This window comes from Balaenoptera acutorostrata, chromosome 7 (genome assembly GCF_949987535.1).
Source record: "Balaenoptera acutorostrata chromosome 7, mBalAcu1.1, whole genome shotgun sequence".
In the NCBI taxonomy this organism is placed as follows: Eukaryota; Metazoa; Chordata; class Mammalia; order Artiodactyla; family Balaenopteridae; genus Balaenoptera; species Balaenoptera acutorostrata.
The window spans coordinates 38175100-38191601 of NC_080070.1; the positions used below are offsets into that span (position 1 = coordinate 38175100).

Genomic DNA, 16502 nt, shown 5'->3' on the forward strand with positions numbered 1-16502 from the left:
TGCTCTGAGGACAGGTTGCAGGAGCCAGCAAGGAAGGAGGGAGACCAATTAGGAGACTGTTGCAGTAGTTCGGTCCTGAGATGATGGTGGTAGAAATTGAGACGCATTTTGGAGATAGAATTGACTGGACTTCGTGATGGATGGGGTGTTGGAGGAGGTAGTTTTGGCCCGACTCTGCGGGATCTCAAATACCAGGTTTTGGACTTCACCTTTGTAGTCAACGATGGAAGTGTTAAAGTGGGCTGCCTTTTTTGAGAGTAAGAGATTAATAATTTTTATTTTTTTCGTTTGTCTTTCACTTTCTCTTCCTCCTTAAATTTTTTTTTTTTTTACTTTTTACAATTTACCACAGCATATTCTTTTGTTCTTGTAATGTTTTCCAGATGATGAAAACACCAAAATCAGAATCTATGGTTTTACAAGAGTTTTATTTACTGCTCACTGTGTATCCAAGTGACTGAAAATATCCTCAAAAAATCTGTTTTTTGTAGTCTAATTTTACAAGGCCCAAAGGACATATCTTCACTTGAATCTTAGAATACTCTGAGATTAATATTAACTTAGCTGAATGTTTCCAGTTTGAATTAGTATGCTGCAATGCCATTCAATCTTGCAAATTGCTATCCTCAGGAATTTAATGTGCTTTAGCTTTTCAAAATATCAATTATAAGGCATAAGAGTTCAACGACAGCTTCTGGTTTAACCCTTTAGCTATCCATCATCTAAAACTTACAGAAATAGTTGAATTAAACTTCAAGGATATAGGGTGACTATTTTTGCAGCCTAAGCAAACAATAGCTGCAATTTGATGCCCTTGATGGAAGTGGACTGGTATGTTAATTCTGCATATGAATTCAGCAAAGCACTTACATTAAAGAATTTACTCTTGTTCTCATTCAAGTTCGACTCCATCCTCTCAAAAAGAATTGCTATTTCTCCATTCACTGAAGAAGTCCGGGACTTGGCTTGGTCTCATTTTAAACTTCCATATATTATTTTGTCATTTATTACTTTGTTGTGCTTTGCCCCATCTCTCTGATCTTCAGTGTTCTCATCCTCTCTTTACCCCTGATTAGGATCCAAGTTCCTGACTAGATACGTCACAACATTGTTTTGAAGGTCAAGTGAGATGATACATGGAAAAGTTGTGAGGACTGCTAAGGTCTCCATAAAACGTTTACTTTTGTGATAATGCAGCATCTGCAGTTGTAGCAGTTACCATTGGGGCCCTTTTGCATTACAACTTTCTCAGTCTTTGTATGAGGGACTTCTCCAGCCTCCTGGGGACACTAGACCAATGTGCAAGGCAGGGTGAAGTGCCAGGGAATTTATGCCCCTGAGAGCAGTCCTCAACCCATGGCCAGTGGAGTTGGTGGATAAATATCCCAGCCTTTTGCCCCTTGGTGGTGCTGGTAGGTGTGGCACAACTCTAAGAAGTGTCCTATGCAGTCTCCCAGAGGTCCTCAGTAAGCTAAGCCCCATTCCCATAGTAGTAACTTCATTAATGCACAGTTTTGTGTTCCATTTTATGTTTTACTTCCTCACTTCCTGAACTGGCATTTCCTGGGTTTACCTCTCAAACGAATGACCTGCCCTCAAATTCTTATCTTAAGGTCTGTTTCTGGTGGAATTCAACCTAAGACCCTAGTTCTAATGGTCTTTCAAAAAGTATATGTGCAGCTAGCTCACTGATGACATGCTAGAATTCTCTGGCTTTATCGCCCAGCCTTAGTCCTGGATGGAACTAAGTCTATTTTGCCTCCCAATTGCTGGGACTTAGTGTATTTAGTGGTAACTCTCTGAGAGTGGTCTCCAAGTAATTCTGGCCACACCTACCATACCCTGAGAGACCATGTACCTTATAGAAGGGCCAGCTGAAACATGAGTCAAGCAGACGGAGATTAAATATCACCATTATTGCTAATAAAGATGATATTGGAGAACGTGGCTTGTAGCTGTGGGCAAGTGAGCTTTCTAACACTGAACCCCAAAGTCAGGCAGACTTACCCACACAGTCGTAGCGAGTGTTGGACAACTGAAGGCCTCCAACTGCGCCGGCAGAGCCTGCCACTCTGAAGTTTGCAGAAAGTAGGAGCAGAACAGGATGTGTTCCCTATGCAGAGACAGATCCCAAAGAGAAAAAGGAGGAAGGGGCTGAGTCACACATGCCAAGCCCCTGTTCTCCCATTCCTCCCTTTTAGGAATGAGAGGGGCCAGAAAGAAACTCAGAATGTTATTGTAATGGATTCCTTTCTCATGGAAACAAGATGCTAGGGGAAAGGAGTTCCCCTTTTCCCACATTCCCCAGGTTTGTGTTCTCTTAGCTCCTTAGGCTTAACCATTAAACTCCAGGCCAACTGAGAGTGTGCCTGTCTCCCCTGCAGGAGGAGATCAACAATCTAGGATGACAGTGCAGCCCTTACCATGAGCACACCCCAGACCCCTCCCGCCCAAACGCCAACTACTCTTCCTTCGTGTGTTCTCCCGAGCCTGGTGGTGAAGAGGGTAGCTATTGCCCTTGGAAGGCAATTTATCGACTGAAGTAATTACAGGCCACGCTGAACTCCAGCTGAAAGCTCCCCGTTCACTTTTCATTCTGAATTACATCTAACCATGTCGTTTAAAACAGTCTATCAGAGGTTCTGCAAAGAGATTATATGACACTGTAAAGATGCTTCAGTAAAAAACATTCCAGGGGCTTCCCTGGTGGTGCAGTAGTTGAGAATCTGCCTGCCAATGCAGGGGACACGGGTTCGAGCCCTGGTCTGGGAAGATCCCACATGCCGCAGAGCAGCTGGGCCCGTGAGCCACAATTACTGAGCCTGCACGTCTGGAGCCTGTGCTCCACAACAAGAGAGGCTGCGATAGTGAGAGGCCCGCGCACCGCGATGAGGAGTGGCCCCCGCTTGCTGCAACTGGAGAAAGCCCTCGCACAGAAACGAAGACCCAACACAGCCATAAATAAATAAATAAATAAATAAGTAAAGAAATAAAAAATTCCAGTAAAATACTGATGTCCCCAATTTAAAAATAACCCCTCTACCATTGTGAATTTCCCAGGGAGAAATTAAAGTTCTAAGATTAGTTTCTCTTGTCTGCTTGAGTTAAAGTTAAAAGGCATTAAAGTCTAAAACTCATCCTTCCCAATTTCTGATTCTGCTCGTTCTGAACCAGAGGGGTTCTTCATACCTGAAGAGCACTGTGGTTCTTTCAGCAGCCTGGACAGGGTCTCACTAGAACCACTGGTGTGGCTTTTTTCAGAGTCTCAGAAGTTAAACACCAAATTGCTGTTACACCTCACTTTTTAAAGAGTATCATCAAAGCACTCAACACCAACAAAATTAAACAACAGAAAAAAAACCAATACCAAGATTTTCAAGTAATTATCAAGACAAAGTGGTGCTCCCAGAACCTTGCACTTTCCATAAAACAGACAGTGACATCCTGATTTGGGCTTCACCAGGATGCTAGTGCATCTGTGTAAGTCATCTGAAATCCTTGATCCGTAAACAAACTCAACTAGGAGGAAGCTCCCTCAAAAAGTTAATGTCGGCAACATGTTTTATCATTCCTATGGGAAGAATCAACACATATTTCTCTCAGGGTGACATATGAGACTGTAGGAGGTCAGAATACACCATCCCAATATAGGCCACTCTGGCATAAGGATTATTTTGAGCTGAAGGCAATTGAGAAAAAGCAGGCACAGGATGAGCTCTCTGCTGTCCTCCGTCTTCTGGAAAGTAAGATCACAAATTCCCCTTGTGAAGGTGCCTCCCCACTGCCACACCCCCCCACCCACTGTCCATGGGAAGGGAGTAACAACTTCCAGTGATACAGGAGGCAGGATGGCCCCGCGAGAGTCTACACAAACAAACCTTACCAACTAGGCCTTATCTACCATTAATTTCCCATATATTTGCCTTCCTACAATTTGCTGCTCCTAGAAGCTCAAAGTCCTTTCCATTTGTCTTGACGCTTCTTTTTAAATGTAACCTCTTATGTTCAAATGCTATAAAGGCCTCGAAGTTTAGCTGTTTCTTTGTAAGTTTTCTCTCTTTCTAGGAAGACCCCACATCATGTAAACCTTTTAACATCAAAGAAATTTGTATGTCTTTTCTCATATTAATATGTCTGTTGTCAGATTATTTTGCAGACCCAGCCAGAGAACCTGAGGGCAGAAGAGAATTTTCTTCCCCAAAAGATTTTTACACTTTTGCAAAGTTTAGAAACAGCAGTGATGGCAAGCCCGGTCATTAGTTTGTTTTGAGATCTTTCTCTCCCATCTTGAACCTTTTTTAAAAAAAAATTATTTATTTATTTTGGTTATCCTGGGTCGTAGTTGCGGCTCCAGGGCTCCTTAGTTGCAGCATGTGAACTCTTAGTTGTGGGATCTAGTTCCCTGACCAGGGATTGAACCTGGACCCCTGCATAGGGAGCACAGAGTCTTATCCATTGTGCCATCAGGGAGGTCCCTCTCCCATCTTGACTCTTAAACACCTCTTAACTTCCATTTCCCCTTTGAGCCCTCTGTCTCCAACATTCCCTGATCCATGGAACCTGGGCTCTAAATAATGACACAGTGGCTCCTGCTGTTGCCTTTTGTTGAGAAATTGCTCGGGCATGTGAAGCCTGCCATGCAAGGTGAGTTTCTCCTTCATTTCCTCATTTGTTTCAGCTGGAAAACATCCTCAGCAGATTCCTGAACTAAAGCTGTTGTTGACATTTCTGCAGCTTGAATCTCTAGGTGTGTTAGGATTAGTTTCGGATAAGAATGACAGAAAACCCAAAATAACAGGGGGAAAGTTGAAGTTTATTCTGCTCACATAAATGTCTAGGTCAGCATTCCAGTGCTGGTGTACCCTTCCATAGCATCAGGGATCCAGATTCCTTTGACACTGTTGCCCTACCATGCGTGGCTTGGACCTCATTGTCTCATATGCAGAACATCTACATCCTAAGCGAAAGAAGGTAGGAAAGGATGAAAGTAAAGCAAACAGTGCTTGCGTCCAGTTTCTTAAGGAAGACACACGAGTTCAGGCATACCTTGGAGATACTGCAGGCTTGGTTCCAGACTACTGCAACAAAGCAAGTATCTCAACAAAGCAAGTCACACAAATTTTTTGATTTCCCAGTGCATATAAAAGTTATGCTTACACTATACTGTAGTCTATTAAATGTGCAATAGTGTTATATCTAAAAAAACAATGTACATACCTTAATTAAAAAACACTTTATTGCTAAAAAATGCTAACCATCATCTGAGCCTTCAGTGAACCGTAATCTTTCTGCTGGTGGAGGGTCTTGCCTTGATGTTGATGGTGCTGCCTGGTCAGGGTGGCTGCTGATGGCTGGGGTAGCCGTGGCAGTTTCTTAAAATAAGACAACAATGAAGTCTGACGCATTGATTGACTCTTCCTTTTATGAATGATTTCTCTGTAGCACGCATGCTGTTCGATAGCATTTTATCTACAGAACTTCTTTCAAAATTGGAGTCAGGGGCTTCCTTGGTGGCGCAGTGGTTAAGAATCCGCCTGCCAAGGCAGGGGAGCTGGGTTCGAGCCCTGGTCTGGGAAGATCCCACATGTTGCGGAGCAACTAAGCCCAGGCGCCACAACTACTGAGCCTGCACTCTAGAGCCTGCAAGCCACAACTACTGAGCCCGTGTGCCACAACTACTGAAACCTGCACGCCTAGAGCCCGTGCTCCGCAACAAGAGAAGCCACCACAATGAGAAGCCCGTGCACCACAACGAAGGGTAGTCCCTGCTCACCACAATTAGAGAAAGCCTGCGTGCAGCAACGAAGGCCCAAGGCAGCCATAAATAAATAAACAAATAAATTTATTAAAAAAAAATTGGAGTCAATCCTCTCAAACCCTGCTGCTGCTTTATGAACTAAGTGTATGTAATATTCTAAATCCTTTATCAACCTTGCTGCTTTATCAACTAAGTTTATGTAATCTAAATCCTTTGTTGTCATTTCAACAATCTTCACAGCGTCTTCACCGGGAGTAGACTCCATCTCAAGAAACCACTTTCATTGCCCATCCTTAAGAAGTAACTCTGCATCCATTCAAAGTTTATATGAGATTGTGGCAATTCAGTCACATCTTCAAGCTCCACTTCTAATTCTAGTTGTCTTGCTATTTCCACCACATCTGCACTTACTTCCTCCACTGAAGTCCCGAACTCCTCAAAGTCATCCTTGAGGATTGGAATCAACTTCTTTCAGTCTCCTGTTAATGCTAATATTTTGACCTCTTCCCGTAAATCACAAATACTCTTAGTGGTGTCTAGAATGCTGAATCCTTTCCAGAAGGTTTTCAATTGGCTTTGCCCAGATACATTAGAAGAATCACCATCTATGGCTGCTATAGCCTTAGAAAGTGTATTTCTTAATAATAAGACTTAAAAGTTGAAATGACTCTTTGATCCATGGGCTGCAGAATGGATGTTGTATTAGCAGGCATGAAAACAACATTAATCTGATTGTACATCTCCATCAGAGATCTCGGGTGAACAGGTGCACTGTCAACAAACAGTAATATTTTGAAAGGAATCTTTTTTTCTGAGCAGATCTTAACAGTGGGCTTAAAATACTCAGTAAACCATGTTGTAAACAGATGTGCTGTCATCCAGGCTTTGTTGTTCTATTTACAGAGCTCAGGCAGAGTAGACTTAGCATAATTCTTTTTTTTAAAAAAATAAATTTATTTATTTTTGGCTGCATTGGGTCTTTGTTGCTGCACGTGGGCTTTCTCTAGTTGCGGCGAGTGGGGGCTACTCTTCGTTGCAGTGCGCGGGCTTCTCATTGTGGTGGCTTCTCTTGTTGCGGAGCACGGGCTCTAGGCTCGCAGGCATCGGTAGTTGTGGCTCGTGGGCTCTAGCGCGCGGGCTCAGTAGTTGTGGCACACGGTCCTAGTTGCTCTGCAGCATGTGGGATCTTCCCGGACCAGGGCTCGAACCCGTGTCCCCTGCATTGGCAGGCAGATTCTTAACCACTGAGCCACCAAGGAAGCCCAGACTTAGCATAATTCTTAAGGGCCCTACAATTTTGGGAATGATAAATGAGCAATGGCTTCAACTTAAAGTCACCTGCTGCATTAAGCCCTAACAGGAGAGTCAGCCTGTCCTTTGGAGCTTTGGAGCCAGGCATTAACTTCTATGAAAGTCCTAGATGGCATCTTCTTCCAATAGAAGGCTGTTTTGTCTACACTGAAAATCTGTTGTTTGGTATAGCCACCTTCATAAATTATCTTAGCTAGATCTCCTGGATAACTTGCTGCAGCTTCTCTATTACCACTTGCTGCTTTCACCTTGTACTTTCATGTTATGAAGATGGCTTCTTTCCTTAAACTTCATGAACCAACTTCCGCTAGCTTCAAACTTTTCTCCTGCAGCTTCCTCTCCTCTGTCAGCCTTCAGAGAACTGGAGAGAGTTAGGGCCTTGCTGTGGATCAGGCTTTCGCTTAACAGAATGTTGTGGCTTATTTGATCTTCTATCCAGACCATTAAAACTTTCTCCACATCAGCAATAAGGCTGTTTTGCTTTATTATGCATGTGTTCACTGGAGTAGCACTTTTAATTTCCTTGAAGAACTATCGCTTTGCAGTCACAACTTGACTGTTTGGTATAAGAGGCCTAGCTTTTGGTCTCTCTCACCTTCCAACATGCCTTCCTCATTAAGCTTAATCATTTCTAGCTTTTGATTTAAAGTTACAAATGTGTGACTCTTCCTTTTACTTGAACACTTAGAGGCCATTGTAGGGCTCTTCACTGGCCTAAGTTCAGTAGTGCTGTGTTTTAGGGAATAGGGAGGCCTGAAGAGAGGGAGAGAGATGGGCTGGTTTGGGGTGCTCATGGCGCCCCAAAACAATGACAATAGTAACATCAAAGATCAATGAGCACAGATCACCATAACAAATATAATAATAATGAAAAAGTTTGAAATACTGTGAGAATTACCAAAATGTGAGAGACACGAAGTGAGCAAATGCTGGTGGAGAAATGGCGCGGATAAACTTGCCTGACGCAGGGTTGCCACGAGCCTTGTTTGTAAAAAACACAGCATCTGAAAAATGCAATACAGCAAAGTGCCAGTAAAACAAGGTATGCCTATACCCTGAACTACCAGAGAGGCTGAGAAATGTAGTCTTCATTCTAGGCAGCCATATACCCAACTAAACTTATTATTATTATTATTGAAGACATATATAAATACTGGGGGCAACTGGACTACCAGACTAATTGCACTGGCGAGGACACATACTTCTGGACAGCCCTCCTCAGCACACCACCTTCTCCTGCTTTTGATTGGTCCAGCCTCCAGCAGTATTCCTCTCGGCTCTGCCTTTTCCAGCAATAGGGCTCGATTTCCCTCTACACCTTTCTGGGAGGAACAGCTGAGTTTGTCACAGTATAATTTATTTCTTAAGTTGTTCCCTTTCCTTCCCTAACACATATAGGCCTAACAGTATTTGTAGGATCTGATGCTTTCTTCCTTCTTTCTTTTTCTTAAACTTTCTCTCCTTTCTGGCCCAGATAATGTTACCTTTCTCGTCTAGATTTTGTCTAACGGGCTCTTCTGTTCTGAGAGATAAGTCACTAGGTTCTGGTCTGTCAAAGGCAACTACTGTCCAAAAAAAAATCTTGAGCACTCTCACTTTTCCGAGTGAGATAATCAGCATGTATTTTCTGACTGGGCAGACAGCCAATCCAGGGTTGGATTCCATTTATCACTGCCCTGCTCACTCTCTTCTATTATGCTTCATCTTTCTTGCTGCCCTCCTTTACAGTCTTAATGCTCAGAATTTCTCAGGTGTGCCCACTCTGGGCACAGGCAGCACTTACGTCCTTACCTACAATCACAGCAACATCTGGACACTCATTCAATACCCCCCGAATAGTTTACTTGCATTTGACTGCTATTCCCCTCTCAAATGGCCCAGACTTTCAGGTACACTTGACACCACTGTGCCAGTCTTTAAGGCGCAGTTCCCCAGTGGTTCTTCCCAAAGAGTCTCTGCGTGGCTCTAAGAGAGCACTTTGCCAGTAGTGGCCTGTATCCGTGCTCCCTCTGGGACAGTCAGTACAGTTTGCTGAGACTTTGCTTATATTCTTGTTCAATTTCTTTGGAACTAAGTTATTATTTCTGTCCTTATGTTCCAGATGATCTCCCCCAAATATCTACCAACCTAAGAAAAAACCTCTTAAATGAATGAAACTCCAAGTACAGTATCCCGTCCCTTTTATCTTGTCTTTCAATTTCATTTTTCCTTTAATATCTGTTGGATCTGTTCTCTAAAATCTCATCTCCAAAAACGCTTTCTCCTTCGCAAGCTTAATTACTCTTCACTTACTTTGTTCTCATCCTGTCATTGCTCCTGTTCTAAGACTGAAGCACATTCTAGAAACACCCCAGACATTCCTTGATTTTCTGAACAAATCTGATTCCTAGAGACACAAGTTTCTAGGCACAGGAGTAACTGCCTTCTTGATCTTTGGTTTTAAAACAACTTAATTGTGTCTTTAACTTCGGTAGCTTTTTCATTAAATAAAGCCTCCCATTTATTGTTTGCTGGTTTTCAATGAAAACCGTTGTACAGGTGTCTGCACAGCTCGAGGCTTGGATTCTAAAGCGTTGGCCACAGCTCATATAATTTACAAATCCAGTCAATTTTGGATCACATGGTGGGAGATTACTCTTGAGATTCTGGACAGGCCGTACCACATGACTTCAAGATTAGTCTTGGTGCACTGCCTATATAGACTTGCATTAACAGTTGAAAAGTAGAACTTCAGACTCCAGTGCTCTCTAGCACACATGCTGTGTGAAGTACCCATTTGTAAAGAAATGATAGAATTAGAAGATCACCATTTTGCAAGCCCTAAAAAAAATTCTAGATAACATAAACCAGTGGGCACTAAAATGGTTTGATGGGGAACTTTATAAGGATGCACCAGACTGACAGCACCTGAGCGCACTGATCAACTGTGACATCTCTAAAAGCGGCACATCAGATATCATGTGCCTGATGTGATGTGAGAGAGAGCACACAATATCTCTTATGAATTATTTTTGTAAAAATTTTTTTGAACACAAATTTTTAATGGAACTTCTAGATCTACCAGTTTGCAGGAAAAATTGGTGATAGAGGAACATGTTAAATGACACAAAGAGGATACGCTATCCAAATTCAGAAAGTGAGAAAGATGACCTAATTTCTTTAACAAGTAAGTGGCAGTTAAAATGAAAGGGAGCATAAACTGTTATACATAAGACCCTTAAGGACCACACCAACCAAATGCAAAGTACGTATCTCACTAGAATCCTGATTTAAGCAAACCAAGTAAAAAGACATCTTGAAAAGTTTTTTTTAATCTATTTTTACTTATAGAAAAGTTGCCATAGTACAAAGAATTCCCACATACCCTTCACTTAGACTTCCCCAAATGTTAACATCTTATTGCATCTACTTTATCATTCTCTCTATATATACATAACCGTATTAGGCGTGTGTGTGTGTTTTCTTTTTTTTCTTTGGGCTGCGCTGCATGGCATGCAGGATCTTAGTTCCCCGACCAGGGATCAAAGCCGGGCCCCTGGGTTTCCCTCGTGGCACAGTGGTTAAGAATCTGCCTGCCAATGCAGGGGACACGGGTTTGAGCCCTGCTCCGGGAAGATCTCCCATGCCGCGGAGCAACTCAGCCCATACGCCACAACTACTGAGCCTGCGCTCTAGAGCCCGTGAGCCACAACTACTGAGCCCACGTGCCACAACTACTGAAGGCTGCGTGCCTAGAGCCTGTGCTCTGCAACAAGAGTAGACACCACAATGTGAAGCCCCCACACCACAACGAAGAGTAGCCCTCCGCTCGCCACAACTAGAGAAAGCCCATGCACAGCAACAAAGACCCAATGCAGCAAAAAAAAAAAAAAGCCAGGGCCCTTGCAGTGGAAGCCCGGAATCCTAACCACTGGACTGCCAGGGAATTCCCCATATTAGTTTTTTATTGCCAACAAAGTGCTCCTTTACCCTTAACAACTTCAGTGTGTATTTTCTAAAGACAAGAACATTCTTACACATACTACAATTACTGAAATCTGGAAATTAATATGAATACCCTAACGTTTACTACAGACCTTACTCAAATTTTGCTAATTGTCCCACTAATATCTTTTACAGCAGAAGAAAACCATATTTTCTTGGTCCAGGATCCAATCCAGGATTACACAATGTGATACCTCTCTAGTCTTCTTTAATTTGGAACAGTTACTTCAGTCTTTGTTTTTCATGACCTTGATTTTTTGAAGAGTAAAGGCCAATTATTTGTAGACTGTCCCTCACTTGGGTTTAGTTGATGTTTCTTCAGTATATTCACATTATACATTTTGGGGAAGAACCCTGAAAAGTGATGTTTTGTCTTCCTCATTGCATCTTATCAGGAGGCATACAATATTTGTCCTGTAACTGGTAAGGTTGTAAAAAGACATTTTTGAGACAACTAAGGAAAACTGAAAACATATGATATTAAGAAGTTATTGTTAATTTTGTTAGATGTCATGATGGTATTGTGGTTGTTTTTTAGAAAATGGTACTCATCTGTTAGCCGTATATACACTGTAGGGGAAAGTGAAGTTATTTGTCTTGATGTCCATTTCTAGAGAGTTTAGTAACTCCAGGTGGAAAGCAATAATAATAATATAGTCAGATCTTGATTTTTCCAAAATAGTGTCCAATTTGTGCATCATCCAGGACTTTGACCACTGTTCCTCTCTTCTGTGGCTCCTCTTTTGGTCACTACATTCACAGTTGACCCAATGTAGTACAGAAAGCACACGTCTGTCAAATTTTGTGACTTGCTGGATGATGAAAGCCTGTGGGGAAGTGACTGAAACTACCGGTTGAAATTAGGTTTATAAATAATTTGAACATTTCACTTCTTTGTGATTTGCACGTCTTCCTTATTATAGATAAATATGAGTCTAATGAAATGAGATCATTTACAATGATTACATAATAAAACTTTAGAGCCCATATACAAAAAGTCTTCATTTTATTTAGTTTCTACTTTATTTTTGGGAAAAAAATTCATTTTTTAAAAGTTTATTTTGGACTTCCTTGGTGGTGCAGTGGCTAAGAATCCGCCTGCCAAAGCAGGAGACACGGGTTCAATCCCTGGTCCGGGAAGATCCCACATGCTGCAGAGCAACTAGGACCGTGTGCCACAACCACTGAGCCCGCGCTCTAGAGCCCACGAGCCACAACTACTGATGCCTGCGAGCCTAGAGCCCATGCTCCGCAACAAGAGAAGCCACCGCAATGAGAAGCCCGCACACCGCAACGAAGACCCAAGACAGCCAATTAAAAAAAAAAAAAAAAAAAAAAAGTTTATTTTACCAAAGACTAATCCTTTGCTGATGTTCAAATTTAAAGTATTTTGCGTCTGTCTCACAGGAGAAAACATGAAACATTGCTTCTGTGGCAGTTTCTTCTAGTTTTTCAAGGACTCATGTAGTCGCAACTGGTTCAAAATACTGCTTTGTTTCAAAGCATGCAGTTTAGATGTATCTTCACTAATGATGGCGATATTTCCATTTTGTTCCTGAGCTGTCAGGTCACTTTCACTGTCAGACAGGGTACACAGCAGAGTGTCATTTTCATAGGTTGGAAAATAATACCTGAAAACAACCATAGATATACTGAATAACCAAAACTATATATTATCCAGAAAATTTCTAGGCAGCTGAATGTACACATCACTATAATTTTGCTAGGTTTCCTTGCCAACAATTTCAACTGCATTTTGCAAAGGCTGTAAGGGAGAGAACTTCTGAATTACTTTTACTTTGACCTTTACTGGCTGACATCAGTCTTACTAGTATCCTTGCTAGCTGGCAATTCAGCCTTTGCTTGATATCTACCATAACAAGACACTTACTATCTTAAAAGGCAGCCTACTCCACTATCAGGCAACTCTAGCTATTAAATAATACCTCCTCCCATAAAGCTAAAAATGACATCTCTCTCATTTCTACTCAAAGGTCCTGGTTCTTCCCTAAGGTTAACAAAGTTCAAATACAGTTACTCTTTCATACACTACTCCTTCAAATATCTGATAAAAACAACTGCTTCTGCTTGTGAGGTTTTTTTTTTTTCCCTCCCCCAACCTAATCATCACTATTTCCTTCATTATAAATTATCAAAAATTAAAACATCTAAAGAATTTTAAGTCTATTACTCTGGTTCCTTCTCTGGACACACTTTGTAGTTAGTTCTGAAATCTAAAGGTTTCGACCTGTATGAGAAGAATTATAGGAACAGGGTCTCAGGTCAATCCAGGGCTGACTTTGCCTCTCATAAATCTGGGATATTCTAAAGAGGAATTAAATAAAGGGATGAAATAATGGAGAAGGAGCAAAGAAATATATGTCTGGTTGAGCAGTACTCACTGTGGTTGATCCCATGTCTGTCTTTCAGGAAGCAGTGAAGTATGTTTAGCTTCTTCCATGTGAGTCCTTAAGTCTGCTTTGGACTTGAATTTCTCATGGCAGCCGTAACATCTACATTGGTGAATCTGCCTCCGAATGAAATTGACTAGTTTCACTTGCTGATAGAAATTCAGTCCTGAAAATGACAGTACATAGAATCATCAGACAACTGGTCAGACCCATTTTTGCATTTTTATAATTTTTAAAAGAACCACTTCTCTTTATTAACCAACCTGAAGAGGCAGTGCAGTTTTAAAGCATATTAATAGATACCAAATAATAACAGCCAATACTTATATAGGGCTTATGTGCTAGGCACTGTTCTAATCACTTTCCATGCATTAATACGTTTAATCCGCGCAATACCCTATCACATAGGTGGTGTTACCGTATCCACATTATACATTAGGAAACTGTCCAAAATTGCACAGCCAGTAAGTGCAGAGCCAGGATTTGACATCAGGCTGTTGGCTCCACAGCCCATGTTCTTGACTATTAATCTATTACATATATAACATATACACATGCCTATAAGAGCGGTAAAGTAACATGTCCAAGAGTCTAGGAAAGTAGTCGGTGAGTTGAGGTGTGGGAAGTGAGCTTTTTATGGTCTTGGATACATTAGCAAGTCAGTACTTTATGTCTTCCTGACCCTAATCTTTCTATCATAGTGATCCAATTGGGTACATCTATAATAAATAATCTAGCTACACTACCAAGCAGCGCAGTAGGTGTTTTACACACTCTATCCACTCTCTGTAACATTCTGCTGACCCCAAGGCCCAATGTCACACAGCCAGTAAGTGCTAGAGCTGGAATATGAACTCTAGTGTGACTTCAAAATCCACGTTTTTTCCACTAGTCCCCACCACATTATGATAGATATTAACCATTAACTTGTATTTTATTTGAAGCAATCATATATGTAGAAAAGAAGAAAGACTATATGAAATCAAAACCATATGTGAATATTATAGTTCAAAATGGTTGTGAAACACTGCTTCAGGCAGTTCTGTTGAGACCATCTGTGGAGAGACACATTTTGGCTGTGCACTCTCCAATCACAACTGCACAACGCAGGCATCGTTTACGGGATGGTGTATAAAAAAACGCAGCATCATGGAAAACAACTTCCGAATCAAACTTACCAAGTTCTGACTTTATTTTGAGGAGATCAAATTCATGTGCATCCTAAAAAAAGGAATGAATATATCTGTGAGCATATAAATTATTTAATCTTTCAGGCTGAAGTTATAAACAGACAGCTTATTCACAGGAGTTTGAACACTGTAGAAACTCAGTCTCGGTTCATCATCTGCTTTTGAAGTCTTCGAAATCTAACTGCTTCCCCCCACATCCAACTGCTTTATAAAGCACAGTCCAAACAAGTCATGTCAATCAGTTAAAACATTTTAATTGTTCACAGCTTGTATCTACAGTCTTTACAATTTACTCTGTATGCATTCTGCAGTCTGACAGAAGTGTCCTCAGTCGCTAGGTAAGATGTGGCCCTACTGTACTGCGTGTCTGGACTAGAATTATGAATATAGGTCCTTTGCTCCACAAGCAGATACGTAATTTAAAAAATTCTGCTCTTCGTTTTATGCTGTCAAATGTTTAAACCTGCAAGTTTCTCTTCACTCATATCTTCCCACAAATTACATGTCTTTTGATTTTCATGATGCATAGACTTATTTTTATTCTGTTCCATTCCTGCAATCGCCCATCTGGGTAAATGCTTCAACTTATAAGCTCACAGAGAATAAAGACCGTCTAACTCCCTGTGAAGGTATTCAGTGTAGCATCACAGTCAGGATAATTAAGAATTGCATGATATGTTATCACTGAAAGTAACCGAGCAGAGGTTGAGGACACCAGTCAAGGATACTGCAAAGGGAATTCTTACACAGGATAGGGGGACCAAGGCTCCTTTCAATTCAAAGATACTAGGATATCATGAGTTACATTTAAACACTGGAAACTATACACACATACTAGTGGCAACCTGTTTCAGACAAAATGACTCTGTTTTCACTTGAGTAAATGCCCATAGCCTTTTGAACACCTTTTAGGTCCCTGTTTTTATGAATGAGAATGGAATGAACGTGGGTGAAAAAGGAGAGTCTGCTCCACTATGACAGAGTTGAGTGGGGGGAGGGGAGGGAGGGCACATCAGAATAACACAGTAATATTTTTCTATTACACTCAACTTTCTACTCCCAATATAACATAAAGATGGCCTCCAGAAAGGAAAGCGCAAACTGGAAATGTCCTCAGATTTCTTCTCTCCAAATCCTTTTAACTGAAGGAGCTGCAAGACCACACCCTGTGCCCTCTCCACCTCCATGGCTCCCCCACCCCCATTTCCCCCAAGGGCTCTGTAAACGGCAACTTTTTCTCTTCCTGCTCTCCTTGTTCACAAGCATGGGAAGCACTGGAAAAAGACTCAGAACCTGTCCATATCCTGGGTACTGTTCATCGTGGCTGCAGATCCCACAGTCTAAGCCAGAACTATCCCGTAAGCATCTCAGAGGTGGGATGGCATCAGTGGTCTGTGAAGTCCCAAACTCACAGTTCACCCAGGTCCAGTCAGTTGTACTTAACTGCCCTGAGTTCTAGTTCTCCTCGATGGACCTGCCCTGTCTCTTCTGTTTTGCTTACAGCACTTTTAGGAAGGGGAAAATAATTGAGAAACTAAAGGTATAAGATGATGAGGCTGCAGTTACCATCAGTTTCTCCCTGTTGGAACAACGAAACAAAATTCAAATGAACAAAAGCGTCTCACCTCCATGTGGACACATAATTTCTCAATTGTTTCTGCTTGCTTTTCACAAAACAGGCAGACAGCAGAGAGAGGGTGTCCTTCCCAATCAGACCAGTCACTGTGTTAGAAAGAAAACAGCAAACATGGAGATTCTCTTCATGAAGAGGGCATCCTGCAGTGACTTGGTATTACTTTCTGCTCCCCAGGAAACCCTGCCATTCTCTTTCAGCTCTGACATTTCTGT

General features: G+C 41.6%; 1 protein-coding gene across 5 annotated transcripts in view; it reads right to left on the reverse strand.

Annotated features, from left to right (window-relative positions):
- Positions 1–1700: 1700 nt before the first annotated feature.
- The window catches only part of ZNF277 (zinc finger protein 277), a 132013-nt gene continuing 117211 nt past the window's right edge, over positions 1701–16502 (reverse strand). For 2 of the 5 annotated variants that reach the window (XM_007195099.2, XM_007195098.3), the window contains exons 9-12: positions 16280–16376; positions 14643–14685; positions 13456–13630; positions 8082–12684 (exon numbers count right to left, since the gene is read on the reverse strand). In XM_007195099.2, the coding sequence (XP_007195161.2) occupies positions 12498–12684; positions 13456–13630; positions 14643–14685; positions 16280–16376 (502 nt within the window). In that variant the 3' untranslated portion in view covers positions 8082–12497. The other 3 variants (XR_009008867.1, XR_452241.2, XR_452242.3) reach the window with 3 other exon arrangements.